This window comes from Salvelinus alpinus, chromosome 5, assembly GCF_045679555.1.
Source record: "Salvelinus alpinus chromosome 5, SLU_Salpinus.1, whole genome shotgun sequence".
NCBI lineage: Eukaryota > Metazoa > Chordata > Actinopteri > Salmoniformes > Salmonidae > Salvelinus > Salvelinus alpinus.
In genome coordinates this window covers 69,727,652-69,745,187 of record NC_092090.1, presented here as the reverse complement: position 1 = coordinate 69,745,187, position 17,536 = coordinate 69,727,652, and the positions used below count along the sequence as shown (strand labels likewise).

The 17,536-nt window shown below is 40.8% G+C and overlaps 2 protein-coding genes across 2 annotated transcripts; both read right to left on the bottom strand.

Annotated features, from left to right (window-relative positions):
• Positions 1-3: 3 nt before the first annotated feature.
• On the bottom strand, positions 4-6,375 carry LOC139576619 (dynein light chain 1, cytoplasmic-like). The gene is made up of 3 exons (XM_071402909.1): positions 6,228-6,375; positions 806-944; positions 4-382 (listed from the first exon to the last, which is right to left on the bottom strand). Exons 1-3 carry the CDS (start codon positions 6,347-6,349, stop codon positions 245-247), a joined length of 399 nt encoding a protein of 132 aa, XP_071259010.1. The 5' UTR covers positions 6,350-6,375; the 3' UTR covers positions 4-244.
• A 450-nt stretch (positions 6,376-6,825) lies between these two features.
• Positions 6,826-15,681, bottom strand: LOC139576617 (DNA polymerase beta). The gene is made up of 14 exons (XM_071402905.1): positions 15,463-15,681; positions 14,935-14,992; positions 14,683-14,749; positions 14,432-14,506; positions 14,191-14,249; positions 13,989-14,038; positions 12,177-12,228; positions 11,969-12,023; positions 11,782-11,854; positions 11,535-11,605; positions 10,433-10,519; positions 10,068-10,135; positions 9,770-9,909; positions 6,826-8,064 (listed from the first exon to the last, which is right to left on the bottom strand). Exons 1-14 carry the CDS (start codon positions 15,521-15,523, stop codon positions 7,970-7,972), a joined length of 1,011 nt encoding a protein of 336 aa, XP_071259006.1. The 5' UTR covers positions 15,524-15,681; the 3' UTR covers positions 6,826-7,969.
• Between the last annotated feature and the right edge of the window lie 1,855 nt (positions 15,682-17,536).

Genomic DNA, 17,536 nt, shown 5'->3' with positions numbered 1-17,536 from the left:
AGCTAAATGATATCGCTTTTATTTAAAATCAAATTAGTGACAATCTACTGCAATAGAAAACATAAATACAAGTGTTTCATTTCTCTCACATGGCCAGGTATTTTCTTTAAACAAAGAGGAACAAAATGGTAGAAAGCAGCACAGAAAGGCGGTTCCCGTTGACCAGGAATGATAGAGCCTTTCTGTCGAGTCAGTCAATATTTAATGGTCAGTTGATGTTAAAGGGGCTGGGGCGGCTGGCTCCTCAGCCAGACTTGAAGAGCAGGATGGCCACCTGGCCCAAGTAGAAGTAGATGAAATGCTTGGTCTCATGGGTCACGTAGCTGCCAAAGTTCCTCCCTACAATGCAATGCCAGGTGGGGTTGTACTTCTTGTCAAACTCCTGGGAGGGGCGGAGACAGGAATGCATGATTAACAGGGATCAACAAGACAGCAGTGTTCATTTTTTACAATCCAGTGACCCTGCACCACTGTAGTAAATGTCATACAATTTGACTTAGATTTATAGTTAACCGGTAAATCAGGTAGCTAACATTATTTAGAATGAAGGTCGGACTACTTGAACTCAATGTTATACCAAAGCCTGGGGATAACATCCCTTTCCCCATGTATGCAATTCAACAAATCGTTTGAGCATTGAACGATATTTTAGACAATCCTAAAATATGGATAGCCACAGAATGAATCAATCCCCCCAGAGAGTAACTTTTGGCAAGAGTCACACTGCTCTGTATGGGGAATAGGCAGGGAGTCATTCAGCCACAGACCATGATAGTTATTGAATAGGTAAGTCTCGGGTGGGTACCTTCTTGATGTATGCGGCGATGTCTTTCTCGATGTTGTACTTCTCCAGAGCCTGCGTGGCGCACTCCACTGCATCCTGCTGCATCTCCTCTGACATGTCGGCATTTTTTATGACTGCTTTTCTGTCAGACATGGTTGCCCTAGGAAACGAAAACATCACGGTATTAACCAACAGCACAGAATGATAGGGTTCAACCTGGGCTCACCCAGCATTTTAAACGCTACTCACTAAACACTTCTAGAAAGAACTTGGCGTGTTAAGACTCATCATCCACTAGCTAACATCTTCAGATCAGCGCTTAACACACCAAGCAATAGCCAGAATAGATTCCGAACCCCACGCTTGCTTACTGGGGCCAGCAAGACACCGCAGAGCAGGATATGGCTCGGAAAACATACCTCACTCAACCCAGGGGTGAGAAATTAGGTGTACTCCGAATTGTCCCATTACTCCAACTGTTACACAGAAGATAAAACGACTGCTAGAGTAGCATTCATTCAATCTTCTCGGTGTAACAGTGAATTGGACAAATCGGAGTACACCGCATTTCGCATCCCTGGATTGAGGTACGTTTTCCGAGCCATGTCTTGAGCCAGCTCCGCGGTGTCTTAATCTAAACATGCAGCCTGTCCGAACCTTAGCGCAGCTGTAAGCAAGAGTAGGGTCGGAATTCATTCTGGCTAACCAACCGTGGCTTACTGCTGTGCAAATACCAGTTAAATAATGACTGGCACATGGCATGGCAACCGCGCTCTGTGTAGTTTCTATGGATACACTTCTAATAGAGTGGTGAGGAGGAAGGGGAGCCCTGGACCCTTAGTGTCCGGAAGTAATTTAGCCATTCATTGTAGTAAATGAGATCTGTATAGTTTATATATTTTCTCGAGATCTCATGTCAATTAACTCGTGACATTTCTAGATTACTCATTAATAAATGTCAGATTTAATCAACAAATACAATAGTAAGTTGAAAAAAGGCGTGTCGGCAAAGGCTGGCTGTGTCGGCAAAGCAATGATATCTTTCGCTACTGTTGTCTTAGGACATTTATCTCAAAACAGTCATGACTATTCAACAAAACAATATATAATTGTAAAGTTTCTTTCCAGGTAATTTCTTAATTACATGATCGTATAACTACCAAAGGAGTTTTGAAGTTGAGGGTGCAGCATTTATGAAGTTTGACAATGAGGATGAAAACTAGCAGAGTTCAGCAAGCCAGCTAGTTTAGCCAGGGAAAACGAGCTCAGGCGTAGTGCACATGTGAGCAGTAGGCTAATCAGGAGCTGGTTGCAAAATGTTTGATTAAACAATTCAGAGTCTAAAACGAATAAATCAGATGACACACACGTATATATTATATATACATAAACATAGTATATGGACACCCCTTCAAATTAGTGGATTCATCCATTTCAGCCACACCCGTTGCTGACCGGTGTATAAAATCGAGCACACAGCCATGCAATCTCCATAGCAAAACATTGGCAGTAGAATGGCCTTACTGAAGCTCTCAGTGACTTTCACCATGGCATCGTCATAGGATGCCACCTTTCCAGAAAGTCAGTTGGTCAAATTTCTGCACCGCTAGAGCTGCCCCAGTCAACTGTAGTGCTGTTATTGTGACGTGGAAACATATAGGAGCCACAACGGCTCAGCCACAAAGTGGCAGGCCACACAAGCCCACAGAACAGGACCGCAGAGTGCTGAAGCGCATAAAAATAGTATGTCCTCGGTTGCAACACTCACTACCGAGTTCAAACTTGCCTCTGGAAGCAACATCAACAAAACAACAGTTCCTCGAGAGCTTCATGAAATGGGTTTCCATGGCCGAGCAGCCACACACAAGCCTAAGATCACCACGCGCAATGCCAAGCGTCGGCTGTGGTTGGTGGAAACGCGTTCTCTGGAGTGATTAATCACGCTTCACTATCTGGGTTTGGCACATGCCAGGAGAACCCTACCTGCCCCAATGCATAGTGCCTACTGTAACGTTTGGTGGAGAAACAGTAATGTTCTAGGGCTTTTTCATGGTTCGGGCTAGGCCCCTTAGTTCCAGTGAAGAGAAATCTTATTGCTACAGCATACAATTACATTCTAAACAATTCTGTGTATCCAATTTTGTGGCAACAGTTTGAGGAAGGCTCTTTCCTGTTTCAGCATGTCAATGTCCCCGATCACAAAGCGTGGTCCATGCAGAAATGGTTTGTCAAGATCGGTGTGGAAGAACTTCACTGGCCTGCACAGAGCCCTGACCTCAACCCCATCAAACACCTTTGGGATGAATTGGAACGCCAACTGCGAGCCAGGCCTAAATCGCCCAACATCAGTGCCAGACCTTTCTAACGCTCGTGCCTGAATGGAAGCAAGTCCCCGCAGCAATGTTCCAACTAGAGGTCGACCGATTATGATTTTTCAACGCCGATACCGATTATTGGAGGACCAAAAAAGCCGATACCGATTAATCGGCCGATTTTTTAAAATGTATTTGTAATAATGACAATTACAACAATACTGAATGAACACTTAATATAATACATCAATAAAAACAATTTAGCCTCAAATAAATAATGAAACATATTCAATTTGGTTAAAATAATGCAAAAACAAAGTATTGGAGAAGAAAGTAAAAGTGCAATATGTGCCATGTAAGAAAGCTAACGTTTAAGTTCCTTGCTCAGAACATGAGAACATATGAAAGCTGGTGGTTCCTTTTAACATGAGTCTTCAATATTCCCAGGTAAGAAGTTTTAGGTTGTAGTTATTATAGGAATTATAGGACTATTTCTCTCTATACCATTTGTATTTCATTAACCTTTGACTATTGGATGTTCTTATAGGCACTTTAGTATTGCCAGTGTAACAGTATAGCTTCCATCCCTCTCCTCGCTCCTACTTGGGCTCGAACCAGGAACACAACGACAACAGCCACCCTCGAAGCAGCGTTACCCATGCAGAGCAAGGGGAATAACTACTCCAAGTCTCAGAGCGAGTGACGTTTGAAACGCTATTAGCACGCACCCCGCTAACTAGCTAGCCATTTCACATCGGTTACACCAGCCTAATCTCGGGAGTTGATAGGCTTGAAGCACAGCGAAGAGCTTCTGGCAAAACGCAGGAAAGTGCTGTTTGAATGAATGCTTACGAGCCTGCTGCTGCCTACCACCGCTCAGTCAGACTGCTCTATCAAATCATAGACTTAGTTATAACATAATAACACACAGAAATACGAGCCTTAGGTCATTAATATGGTCGAATCCGGAAACTATCATCTCGAAAACACGACGTTTATTCTTTCAGTGAAATACGGAACCGTTCCGTATTTTATCTAACGGGTGGCATCCATAAGTCTGTTACATTGCACAACCTTCAATGTTATGTCATAATTATGTAAAATTCTGGCAAATTAGGCGGCCCAAACTGTTGCATATACACTGACTCTGCGTGCAATGAACGCAAGAGAAGTGACACAATTTCACCTGGTTAATATTGCCTGCCAACCTAGCATTTCTTTTAGCTAAATATGCAGGTTTAAAAATATATACTTCTGTGTATTGATTTTAAGAAAGGCATTGATGTTTATGGGTAGGTACACATTGGAGCAACGATACGCACCGCATCGATTATATGCAACGCAGGACACGCTAGATAAACTAGTAATATCATCAACCATGTGTAGTTAACTAGTGATTATGATTGATTGATTGTTTTTTATAAGATAGGTTTAATGCTAGCTAGCAACTTACCTTGGCTTCTACTGCATTCGCGTAGAAGGCAGGCTCCTCGCGGAGTGCAATGTAATCAGGTGGTTAGAGCGTTGGACTAGTTAACTGTAATGTTTCAAGATTGAATCCCCCGAGCTGACATGGTAAAAATCTGTCGTTCTGCCCCTGAACGAGGCAGTAAACCCACCGTTCCTAGGCCGTCATTGAAAATAAGAATGTGTTCTTAACTGACTTGCCTAGTTAAATAAAGATTAAATAAAGGTGTAAAACAATATATATATATATATTTTTTTTTAAATCGGCCAAATCGGTGTCCAAAAACACAGATTTCCGATTGTTATGAAAAGTTGAAAAATCGGCCCTAATTAAATCGGCCATTCCGATTAATCGGTCGACCTCTAGTTCCAACACCTAGTGGAAAGCCTTCCCAAAAGAGCAGAGGCTGTTAAAGCAGCAAAAGGGGACCAACTCCATATGAATGCCCATGATTTTGGAATGAGATGATAGACAAGCAGGTGTCCACATACTTTTGGTCATGTTGTGTATTTAATTAAGGAGAGCAAATCTATATACAATCTCGAAATCAGCTGTTACTCTCAATCGTAAAACGATGTTTGAGTGTACCCTGAATAGAGAAAATGAATGGTGAAATCGCATCCGGACACGGTAGACTCCTCCTCACCACTATTGTGTAGCTAGAATTCTCATCTTCTCCAATCTATTCAAGTTGTCAAGCAACATTTTTTCAAACGAAACAAAAACCATAACTCACCATTTCCCGAAATTAGTCAAGTTAAAATTAGTATAATAATTTACACTTTGCAAGCTGCAAACAGCAATGTTTTCCTTTGAATTCGTAAGACAGGTGCTATCATAAAATTAGGAATTACAATACTAGAAATGGGCTTTAACCGTCTTATGATGGGCTAAAAGTCAGTCATTTTGGTCAGGGAGTTGCTAACTGGTTGCACATGGCAAGTGTATATGTACATGCAGTTAGCAAGTTGGACATTTGAGTTTCCGAGATCCAACTAGCATATGAAAGCAGCACTGGACAAGTTGTAAAATAATGCAACAAGTACTGGTGTTGTATCATAATAAACACACACCTTTCTAAGAAGACAAATGTATCCATTTATGGTCTGTCGATATAGATACACACACAAAGTGTAGATATAAAACCTGTATGATTTTTCTATTAACTTACAATATTTTAGGTTGACACATTTTATTACACAATTTATATCGCATGCTTTACTTTTATTTTCCTGCATAAGTAAAAGCAGGAGGATTATGCCTCTGCCATTCATTACAATTAGACTGGTTTTGATTTCTCCCTGACCAATATGGCTGCCATTTTTCAACACATTCTGGAACTTCTTGGGATTCACATGCCCCCTCTAGTAATTTAATAGGATCTCCATGGTTGCCACCTTGCAAACAAGTCATTAATGATATTATGTTAGATGTTGTAATGTAACTTGATATCGGGCTGGCAATCTAACATGAACTAGCTAGCTGCCGTTAGTGGGCTAGCTTGTAGAAGATTAATTAATGACGCCTGTTGTGTGCCACTCAGACGCAAATAGCTAGCGGGTTCAACTGTACTTATCAAACCAGATCGCAAATTATTCTTAGACCACCTACACTAACTAAAAAAATTAAGGAGAGTTCATAATAGCCTAGCATTTTTTTTTACCTTATTATCCAACGCCGGTTGTCTCCGCTATATGGACGCTTGATTTCACAGCTACAACTCCCGCTAAGTGGTGGACAAAAAGTAATGTGGGTGTGTAACTGACAGAAGACACGATCGCACATATCTCTTATTGGCTAACCGTTATGCACACGGTGTAGTTATTGGTCAATCTCTCGCAGCTTTTGCTGGTATTTCTTGCTGCATTTTATTTCAGCCCATCATGCCTTGCGGTTCACACGTCGTTGGTTTCCCTGGCAACCGCTGTGTAATTGTAAACAACATTAGCAAAGACAGTACTATTATGCTTCTGCTAATGCTTAGCAGTACAGAGTCAAAGGCATGTAGCTAGTCTATTTTTTATTACTCATAATATGGATTTATTACACACAAACCGGAATATACGTTTTGTACGTCCATTGTGGCTGGCCTGAAAAAGTGTGCCCAGTCTTCAGTTGTCCAGACCTATCGAAATAGATTATATTTTTTATGCACAGACAGACCCAGGTACCCATTTAGTAAATTGCCTATCTCCTTTACTCAAATAAAGGTAATTTACTTTGACAGGGTGATCTTTTAATGAGTCCTGGAGAGGAAAATATACATTTTCTGTAAATGTCTTTATTTCACTCACCCATCATTATAAACAATGGAACACATTACTTAAATACATCTAAGTATCTATACCTATAGTGACAGGATCATCATAACATATACAACACATGCACCATTCTCTTGATTTCTAACATGGGTTACTAAAAACACAAAATAAATAGTTTGCTGTTAGCTAGCAGTACCAATAACACCTTTCTCGAAAATCTTCAGGTTTGGGGGGGGATTCCACAAGGGTAGTTACTTTACCTTTCCATGTCCAGCTTTACTCAGAATAATAGTACAAAAGTTAGGCCATCTCGACATGTTTATGGGCACCATTTATTCCCTAGAAATCATGAGGATAGAGCTCAATTACAAACAGTGTTACATTTCCACCCATAAAATTAATTTTAAAAATCTGGACTCCAACTGCTCACGGGTACGTCTGGTTCTAAAAAGACAGAACTATATGTAACATAATATCCATTAATCACTCCAAGTGTTTTCATCTTGGAAGTAACTTCATCTCAAAAGCATGATTCATGTCTCCCAGACATAATACATATACAACTTGACAGTGAGTGAAGGAAACATCAATGTACAAAAGATGCCGCAGGAGTGACTAGTCAGGCATACTAAAAGATCTGGTATTGTCATAACAGTAGCCCTATGCTTTAGCCTGGTAGCCAGTCTATTGCTGCAGTCAAGGTAACATTGTTGCCTAGCTAGCCAAACAAGACAGTGACAAAGCAGTAACAGACTGCATTGCTGTTCGATACACAAATGATTTTAGCACAATAAAAATATATTTGGATGATTCTGCTGACAGACAGCAATGTAAACAAATAATTCTGTCTTGGCATTGTCAGAGAGTAGAAATCTCTAGTGATGTCGTCAAAAAAAACAGATCACGCATATCACTAGAGTTAGAGTGTTTGCAAGTATATTTTAAGTAGACATGTTCTGTCAATCTATGGGAGAAACCAACTTCAAAAAGACCAACAAGGTTGTGCTATTTTTACCTCCTGGGAAAACAGACACCAAAATAAAAATAAAACCTAAGACACATAGATAAACACAAACATACACAATTTTCAGCCTTGTTGGCAGTTAAATCACGTGGGGATAAAAAGTGTCTTTCATCCCTTCTTTCACTCGCTGCGTTCTTTGGGCTCTCTGTATTTCCATTGGATGTAGTCAAAGACATCCTTCTCACTGTCCACCATCAGAGGTTCCCCGGCCATACCTACAACCACAGAAACACAGACATGAACTAACCTTGCTGTTTAAACTGACTTTACACAGTTGGCTAACCCAACTGTGACAGTGAGATGGATACATTGCTGAAGTTCAGTAAATAAGATACAGATGCCTAATCATTTTTTTTTATATATATTAAAAAAAAATCAACCTCCAGACACTTTGATCTGAAGGATTCATTGCATGCCTTCCGAAAGTATTCACTGGCATACACACAATACCCCATAATGTCAAAGTGGAATTATGTTTTTAGAACATTTTCCAAATTAAATGAAAATGAAAATCTGAAATGTCTTGAGTCAATAAGTATTCAACCCCTTTGTTATGGCAAGCCTAAATAAGTTCAGGAGTAAAAATGTGCTTAACAAGTCACTATTACATGCCGCGTGCAATAGTGTTTAACATGATTTTATGACTACCTCATCTCTGTACCCCACACATACAAATATCTGGAAGGTCACTCAGTCGAGCAGTACATTTCAAACACTGATTCAACCACAAAGACCAGGAAGTTTACAATGCCTGGCAAAGAAGGGCACCTATTGGTAGATGGGTAAAAAAAAAAAGTAAAAAATAAAATAAAATAAAAAAAGCAGACATTGAATATCCCTTTGAGCATGGTGATGGTGTATCAATACACCCAGTCACTACAAAGATACAGGTGCCCTTCCTAAGTAAGTTGCCGGAGAGGAAGGAAACTGCTCAGGGATTTCACCATGAGGCCAATGGTGATTTTAAAACAGTTAAGAGTTAAATGGCTGTGATAGGAAAAAACTGAGGATGGATCAACAACATAGTAGTCACTCCACAACACTAACCTAAATGACAGAGTAAAAAGGAGGCCTGTACATAATACAAATATTTCAAAACATGCATCCGGTTTGCAAAAAGACACACACACACAAAACAAAAGTCTACAATAAGACACTAAAAAACTGCAAAAAATGTGTCTAAGAAATGAACGCTTTGTATTCTGAACATAGTTATGTTTGGAGCAAATCCAACACATCACTGAGTACACCACTTCATATTTTCAAGCATGGTGGTGGTTGCATCATGTTATTGGTATGCTTTTCATCATTTCCAACAGACACTGGGAGGCAAATTCACCTTTCAGCAGGGAATAACCTAAAACACAAGGCCAAATATATACTGGAGTTGCTTACCAAGATGACATTGAATGTTCCTGAGTGGCCTAGTTAAAGTTGACAACAACAAAAAATTGTCTTGAAAATCTTTGGCATGACTTGAAAATGGCTGTCTAGCAATGAACAACCAACTTGACAGAGCTTTAAGAATTTAAAAAAGAATAATGTGCAAATATTGTACAATCCAGGTGTGTAAAGCTCATGGAGACTTACCCAAAAAGACTCACAGCTGTAATCACTGCCAAAGATGGTTCTAACATGTACTCAGGGGTGTGAATACTTACGTAAATTAGATATTTATGCATTTCATTCTGTATTCACCGAGGTCCATAGGGCCGCACAATTGTTTTTAAAGATTTCCTCACCGTCAAAATGTGTAAATATTTTCCCCCCAAAATGATTTTGATTATATCTAGATTACATTTTTTTACTAAAAACGTGAGTCACATTGAATCGGCTCACGGGCCCGTATGTTTGACACCCTGGTCTAGGAATAGGGGCAAGGGGTTGATTTTGAACTGCTGATATTTTAGCGTGACTCACCAGTGACCCCCACTGGACGGATGGTGTACTCGTTGAGGGTGAAGCCTTTCTCCAGAGCGTGAGTTCTCATGTTCTTATTGAAGATGTCACTGCCAGTGAAATACAGCACACCACAGTAATACTGGTCCTTAGGAATTAACCTGCAGTGAGATAAGGGAAATTGTATTTCTGTTATAGCAAGGTGAAGGAAAAGATAATCAAATGTCGTTGAAAGTGCTCTATCTGACCATCCTCCAGGCAACAGAGTCATAAGAACCACGTGATTAGGTGCGTTTATGGAGGGTAACTAGCTACCCACCTGATATCAATGCGTCTGTGAAGATATTCCTCCTCGTCTTCATCATTCCGCTGCAGCTGGCAGACTCCCTAGAAACATATTAATGACCATGTGGTAGAGGGGTAGGACACTTTTATAGCTAAATAAAGACTGAATAGATAAACTTTCTGACTGATGAAACTAATTCTGCTGACAGACCTCCTAGAGAGAGAGCAACAATCACATAAATAACCAGTGAGCCATCTGCTTGAATGGTTGCTTCCGATTTAGTAAAGTATAGACCCTCCCTGCACAAAATACATCACCAATGACAACATAAAACATCTTAGTTACTAGACAGATTAAGCAACATTCCTTGCAGCTTGCTAGCCACAAAAGGTCCTCACCATGTATTTGGTGTCTCCCTTGGACAGTGTGTCTGTAATGAACCCAATGGATTCAAAATGCTCCACCACGGCATGGAGAAGTTTGGGCTGGAAGAGGAAGAGCAAAGAATTATGTTATGAGCATATGCGAGTCATAAGAGTTATCTTCTGTTGAATGCAATGATGTTGGAACATTGCTGCGGGGACTTGCTTCCATTCAGCAACAAGAGTATTAGTGAGGTTGGCGATTAGGCCTGGCACGCAGCCGGGAATTCCAATTCATCCCAACGGTGTTAGATGGAGTTAAGGTCAGGGCTCTGTGCCGGCCAGTCAACTTCTTCCACAACGATCTCGACAAACCATTTCTGTATGGACCTCACTTTCTGCACAGGGGCATTGTCATGCCGAAACAGGAAAGGTCCTTCCCCAAACTGTTGCCACAAAGTTGGAAGCACAGAATCGTCTAGAATGTCATTGTATGCTGTAGCGTTAATATTTCCCTTCACTGGAACTAAGGGGCCTAGAACGAACCATGAAAAACAGCCCCAGACCAATATTCCTCCTCCACCAAACTATGCATTCTCCTGGCATCCGCCAAAACTTTTGAATCAACTACTCACCACATTTTATGCACTACAGTGCTAGCAAATTGTAGCTTATGCTTTCAGTACTAGATTCATTCTCTGATCCTTTGATTGGGTGGACAACACGTCAGTTCATGCTGCAAGAGCTCTAATAGGTTGGAGGATGTCCTCCAGAAGTTGTCACAATTACTGTGTAAGTCTATGGAAGAGGGTGAGAACCATGAGCATCCTAGGTTTTGTACTGAAGTCAATGTACCCAGAGGAGGGCGGAAGCTAGCTGTCCTCCGTCTAAACACCATGGTTCTACCCTACAGAGTGCTGTTGAGGCTACTGCAGACCTTCATTGCAAAACTGTGTGTTTAATCAATTATTTGGTGACATTAATATATTTTGAATAGTTTTATCTAAAAAGGATACATTTTTAAATGTTTCACTGTTTTTATGAAATTGACTGAGGAGGATGGTCCTCCCCTGCTTAATATATATTAAATCAATACAGTGCCAAAGCAGCAGTTGGCATTGTGGAGTTTGGTGGTTACCTGTTTCTCATCCACAGAGGTGTAGTTTGGGTGGGTCAGTAAGATATCAATATCCCCACTGGATTCAGCACCTGCAGGAGGGAATGCAGGAACAGTTAAATAATGAAGAAATTACCTAAAGAAATTATGACATGCATAAAAATCTGTCTTCCAGTGCAATCACTTCCTTGATACAACATGACAATTGCAAATATAAACACTACACAGTTAGTAATAGTAAAAACCACCAAGTACATGGTGGACTCACCTCTCCTGTAGCTTCCACAGATTGTCCCAATGTACTCAGTATCCACCAACTCCAGCTCCTGCAGAATGAGAGTCTGGACAAACACACAAGAAGCATAAGACAGAGGTAAGAGTAAATACATGCCATTCTAACCACTTTAAAAAAATGTAATCCGAATTATCTCTCTCACAATAGTAATTTCACTCACCTCCATCTTCGTCATCTCAGTTCGTGGAATCCTCTTCTCAAACTCCTCAAAGTACCTACAGCGGGCACAGGGCAGCGCCACCAAGCATGCAAAGGAAACTTACATTGGAATGTATGAGTCACCAACCAATGATGCACATACAACATTAGCAAAACACTTACATTGGTGCATGCTGACTGAGCCACTGACATAGGAAATTCATACTTACTTGAGTCCAATCTGCTGATGATGATTGAGCTTGTGTTCGATTTTCTTCAGATCTAAAAGCACAAGTGTTAATGTAGTCTAATAACAATTGAAGTTACTTTTGAAATTGTATGGCATTCCTACATACAGTGGGGCAAAAAAGTATTTAGTCAGCCACCAATTGTGCAAGTTCTCCCACTTAAAAAGATGAGAGGCCTGTAATTTCCACCATAGGTACACTTCAACTATGACAGACAAAATTAGGAAAAAAAATCCAGAAAATCACATTGTAGGATTTTTAATGAATTTATTTGCAAATTATGGTGGAAAATAAGTATTTGGTCAATAACAAAAGTTTATCTCAATACTTTGTTATATACCCTTTGTTGGCAATGACAGAGGTCAAACGTTTTCTGTAAGTCTTCACAAGGTTTTCACACACTGTTGCTGGTATTTTGGCCCATTCCTCCATGCAGATCTCCTCTAGAGCAGTGATGTTTTGGGGCTGTTGCTGGGCAACACGGACTTTCAACTCCCTCCAAAGATTTTCTATGGGGTTGAGATCTGGAGACTGGCTAGGCCACTCCAGGACCTTGAAATGCTTCTTACGAAGCCACTCCTTCGTTGCCCGGGCGGTGTGTTTGGGATCATTGTCATGCTGAAAGACCCAGCCACGTTTCATCTTCAATGCCCTTGCTGATGGAAGGAGGTTTTCACTCAAAATCTCACGATACATGGCCCCATTTATTCTTTCCTTTACACGGATCAGTCGTCCTGGTCCCTTTGCAGAAAAACAGCCCCAAAGCATGATGTTTCCACCCTCATGCTTCACAGTAGGTATGGTGTTCTTTGGATGCAACTCAGCATTCTTTGTCCTCCAAACACGACGAGTTGAGTTTTTATCAAAAAGTTCTATTTTGGTTTCATCTGACCATATGACATTCTCCCAATCTTCTTCTGGATCATCCAAATGCTCTCTAGCAAACTTCAGACGGGCCTGGACATGTACTGCCTTAAGCAGGGGCACACGTCTGGCACTGCAGGATTTGAGTCCCTGGCGGCGTAGTGTGTTACTGATGGTAGGCTTTGTTACTTTGGTCCCAGCTCTCTGCAGGTCATTCACTAGGTTCCCCCGTGTGGTTCTGGGATTTTTGCTCACCGTTCTTGTGATCATTTTGACCCCACGGGGTGAGATCTTGCATGGAGCCCCAGATCGAGGGAGATTATCAGTGGTCTTGTATGTCTTCCATTTCCTAATAATTGCTCCCACAGTTGATTTCTTCAAACCAAGCTGCTTACCTATTGCAGATTCAGTCTTCCCAGCCTGGTGCAGGTCTACAATTTTGTTTCTGGTGTCCTTTGACAGCTCTTTGGTCTTGGCCATAGTGGAGTTTGGAGTGTGACTGTTTGAGGTTGTGGACAGGTGTCTTTTATACTGATAACAAGTTCAAACAGGTGCCATTAATACAGGTAACGAGTAGAGGACAGAGGAGCCTCTTAAAGAAGAAGTTACAGGTCTGTGAGAGCCAGAAATCTTGCTTGTTTGTAGGTGACCAAATACTTATTTTCCACCATAATTTGCAAATAAATTCATAAAAAATCCTACAATGTGATTTTCTGGATTTTCTTTTCTCGTTTTGTCTGTCATAGTTGAAGTGTACCTATGATGAAAATTACAGGCCTCATCTTTTTAAGTGGGAGAACTTGCACAATTGGTGGCTGACTAAATACTTTTTTGCCCCACTGTATACTCAACCCTTCACCATATGCACTGCAGGCTACTCTGGTATCTTCTTCTAAATGTAAAAAAAATAGCTTTAAAAGCTGAGCAAACCTTCCAGAGTCTTCACTCCCTCATCAAAGAACTTTCTGGCAGCAGCAGGACTAGCGGAGGAGAAAGAAAGAGTTAACTGCTCAGGTGTCTTAAAGAAGGGCTGGAACAAAATCATGCAGAACAGTAGCTCTCCACGAGAAGGGTTTGCCACCCAGGGGCTAGGGTCAGGGATTGGGTTTAACAAACAATGCAGAAGACATACCCAATACCAGTGACTCTGGTAAGGAAATTGATGGAGGAGCTGGTGTCATCATTACGAATCTGGGAAGATAAACACAATCCATTAGCCTGCATCAAACTGAGTGAAATTAATAATATAATTATCAACTTTAAAAAGGTTATTTGTGCATTTTGTATTGTGGTCACAGGGGACAAAGAAGTGACAGACTGCAGAGCTCACTGTCCTTGCGTTAAGTTTTACATGTCATCCCTCAAACACTTACCTTTTCTAACTTCTTAAGTGTTCCTGTTTGTAAAAACTCATCTATCTTCTTAGCGATCTCTTTTCCAACGCCATCCTATTTAAAATAGATGAACACAATAGAAAGTATAATGATATATTGTTATAGTAAGTCACTGGTGAGCATTGGCTGTCATCAGATGAGCTTTCAAGTCAATCAACTACAGTCGACCACCGCTATAACAGCACTGTACTGTCTGTGACATCTTTCTCTCTCATCACTTATGCCCTCACCAATTTCTTGGCCTCTTCCCCATTTTTGATCTTCTGGGGGTACTTGGAGATCACTGAAGCTGCTTTCCTGAAGAACACAGTGGCACAACACAGATAAAGTTGTTTACAGTAAATGAGGGAGTAAACGGGGCGTAAACAAACAAAACATATGTTCCTATGACCAAGGACTGAATGAGCCAGACAAACAACTTAAACAGATGTCTGTTGTGAAGGGACACTCACATCCCTCACTACACTACTCCCATCTCTTACCTGTAGGTATTGTACTTGTGTATAGCTCTGTTTACATTCCTCTCATAGTTGGCCAATTCTGGGAGAAAGAAACAGATACAAAAGCACACTCACTCACAGGCTTCGCATATGGAAGAAACAAACTCTAACAGAATATTGGAGAGATTAACAGGCTATTAACCATGCACATTCTACCTCACCAATGACAGGCTGTGTAAAGTTTATTTTTTCAATGTGTGATTGGTTTGATACAGCCGCCATCGCCGCCGCCATCATCATCATCACACACACACACACACACACACACACACACAGTTACAAGGACGACGGGGTTAGATTTTAAAGATCGAACTAATAGCTAAATCTAGCTACCATACAACCAGCAAGTTTGCATTCGTGTTTCATTGCTAGCTAGTAAAAAGCTATCAATATTAAGTTGCGATGTTTGGGTGCAAATGAAGATAGCTAATGTTAGCTAGCTAAACTATCTATTATGTGCTAGCCAGCTGTCGTTAGCTAGCTAGCTAGCCTTCAAGTCTTTTGGCTTACCGGTAAGAAAGTCTGTTATTCCCTCGTTTGGGGATTCCTGTGGCGCTTTCCTTTTACTCATCTCTGTATTCAAGCTTTTCCAAAATTATATTGTATTGTATTCTTATTTTACGTGCTTGCAAGTAGTGTAGCTAACACTGCCTTTCTTCTGCTTCTTCTTCTTCTGATGGTTTTACCGCGGACTACAACCCCAAAATGAGTATTGCTGCCACCAAGTGGACGGTTGAAAAACCAAAACAAGGTAAAAAGAAAATCCATATCCACCCAAATAAAATAGTACATTGACAAAAACAAAACAAAACTTCCACTTCTTCCTTCTTTCAAATCTCGATATCTCCCTTCTCAGGCTCTAGGGCTGCTCTGCTGAGAAATATTGCCGCATCCACAATATCTATCTTCCTGGACCTTCTCTCCACCAGCTATAAAGGCCTCAAAGTCCACCTTCTTAACCTTTAACATGTCAGGGTCCTGCTGGTGAAACACATATGCTGCATATGAAATGCTCTGGACAGCACTGACTTTGGACATCTCATTCTCTTTAACCCTTGTCGGGCAATTGAAATATGTAGCTTTTTGGTTCCAACCACATTTGCAACATGTCACATGAGCAAAAGCTTTACAATGATCACACTGCATTGGTCTTTGGATAAATGCTCTGACTCTGTAGTTTATATACCCCAACTGCACTTGAGTAGGAAGAGACTCCATATAAAAGAACAGATAGACTTAACTTTTTCACCATTCACCATACGATTCATCCAACATGCATCAATCACTCCAGGAATATTTTTAATCTCTTCAAAATCGACTTCCCACAAGACGTCAGATATAACCCCCTTGAGGGGTGCCCTGTTCCAAAAAAACACACATGACACTTCAAACTTATCAAATTGGGTGAGACGCAACAAACGTTCCTTCTGATCCGCAGAAGCACAAAAAATCAAACCCAGCACTCTCTCCACCAGTTTGGATAACTCAAATGATTTCTTCAAGATTGGTCATCTGCTCAGCTGCTCCTCATTAACAAACCATACTCCTACTAGATATGAAGGGACATTCTCATCACTGTACACTACTTTGCTCCGTTTTCCATTCATTTGGACCAGTGGTTCCCAAACTTTTTATAGTCCCGTACCCCTTCAAACATTCAACCTCCAGCAGAGTACCCCCTCTAGCACCAGGGTCAGCGCACTCTCAAATGTTGTTACATTTATTAAACATAAGAATGAGTGAGTTTGTCACAAACCGGCTTGTGGGAAGTGAAAAAGAGCTCTTATAGGACCAGGGCACAAATAATAATATAATCAATAATTTTGGTCTTTATTTAACCATCTTACATATAAAACCTTATTTGTTCATTGAAAATTGAGAATAACTTACCACAGGTTAATGAGAAGGGTATGCTTGAAAGGATGTACATAACTCTGCATTTTTGGATTGTATTGGAGAGAGTCTCAGTCTTAAATCATTTTCCACACACAGTATGTGCCTGTATTTAGTTTTCATGCTAGTGAGGGCCGAGAATCCACTCTCACATAGGTACGTGGTTGCAAAGGGCATCAGTGTCTTCACAGCGCGATTTGCCAATGGTAGGATACTCTGAGCGCAGCCCAATCCAGAAATCTGGCAGTGGCTTCTGATTAAATACAATTTTCACAGAACCATTTGTTGCAATTTCGATGAGTCTCTCTTGTTCAGATATCGGTAAATGGACTGGAGGCAGGGCATGAAAGGGATAACGAATCCAGTTGTTTGTGTCATCTATTTCGGGAAAGTACCTGCGTAATTGCGCACCCAACTCACTCAGGTGCTTCGCTATATCACATTTGACATTGTCCGTAAGCTTGAGTTCATTTGCACACAAAAAATCATACAATGATGGAAAGACCTGTGTGTTGTCCTTGTTAATGCAGACAGAGAAGGGCTCCAACTTCTTAATCATAGCCTTAATTTTGTCCCGCACATTGTAAATAGTTACGGAGAGTCCCTGTAATCCTAGATTCAGATCATTCAGGCAAGAAAAAACATCACCCGGATAGGCCAGTCGTGTGAGAAACTTGTCATCATGCAAGTG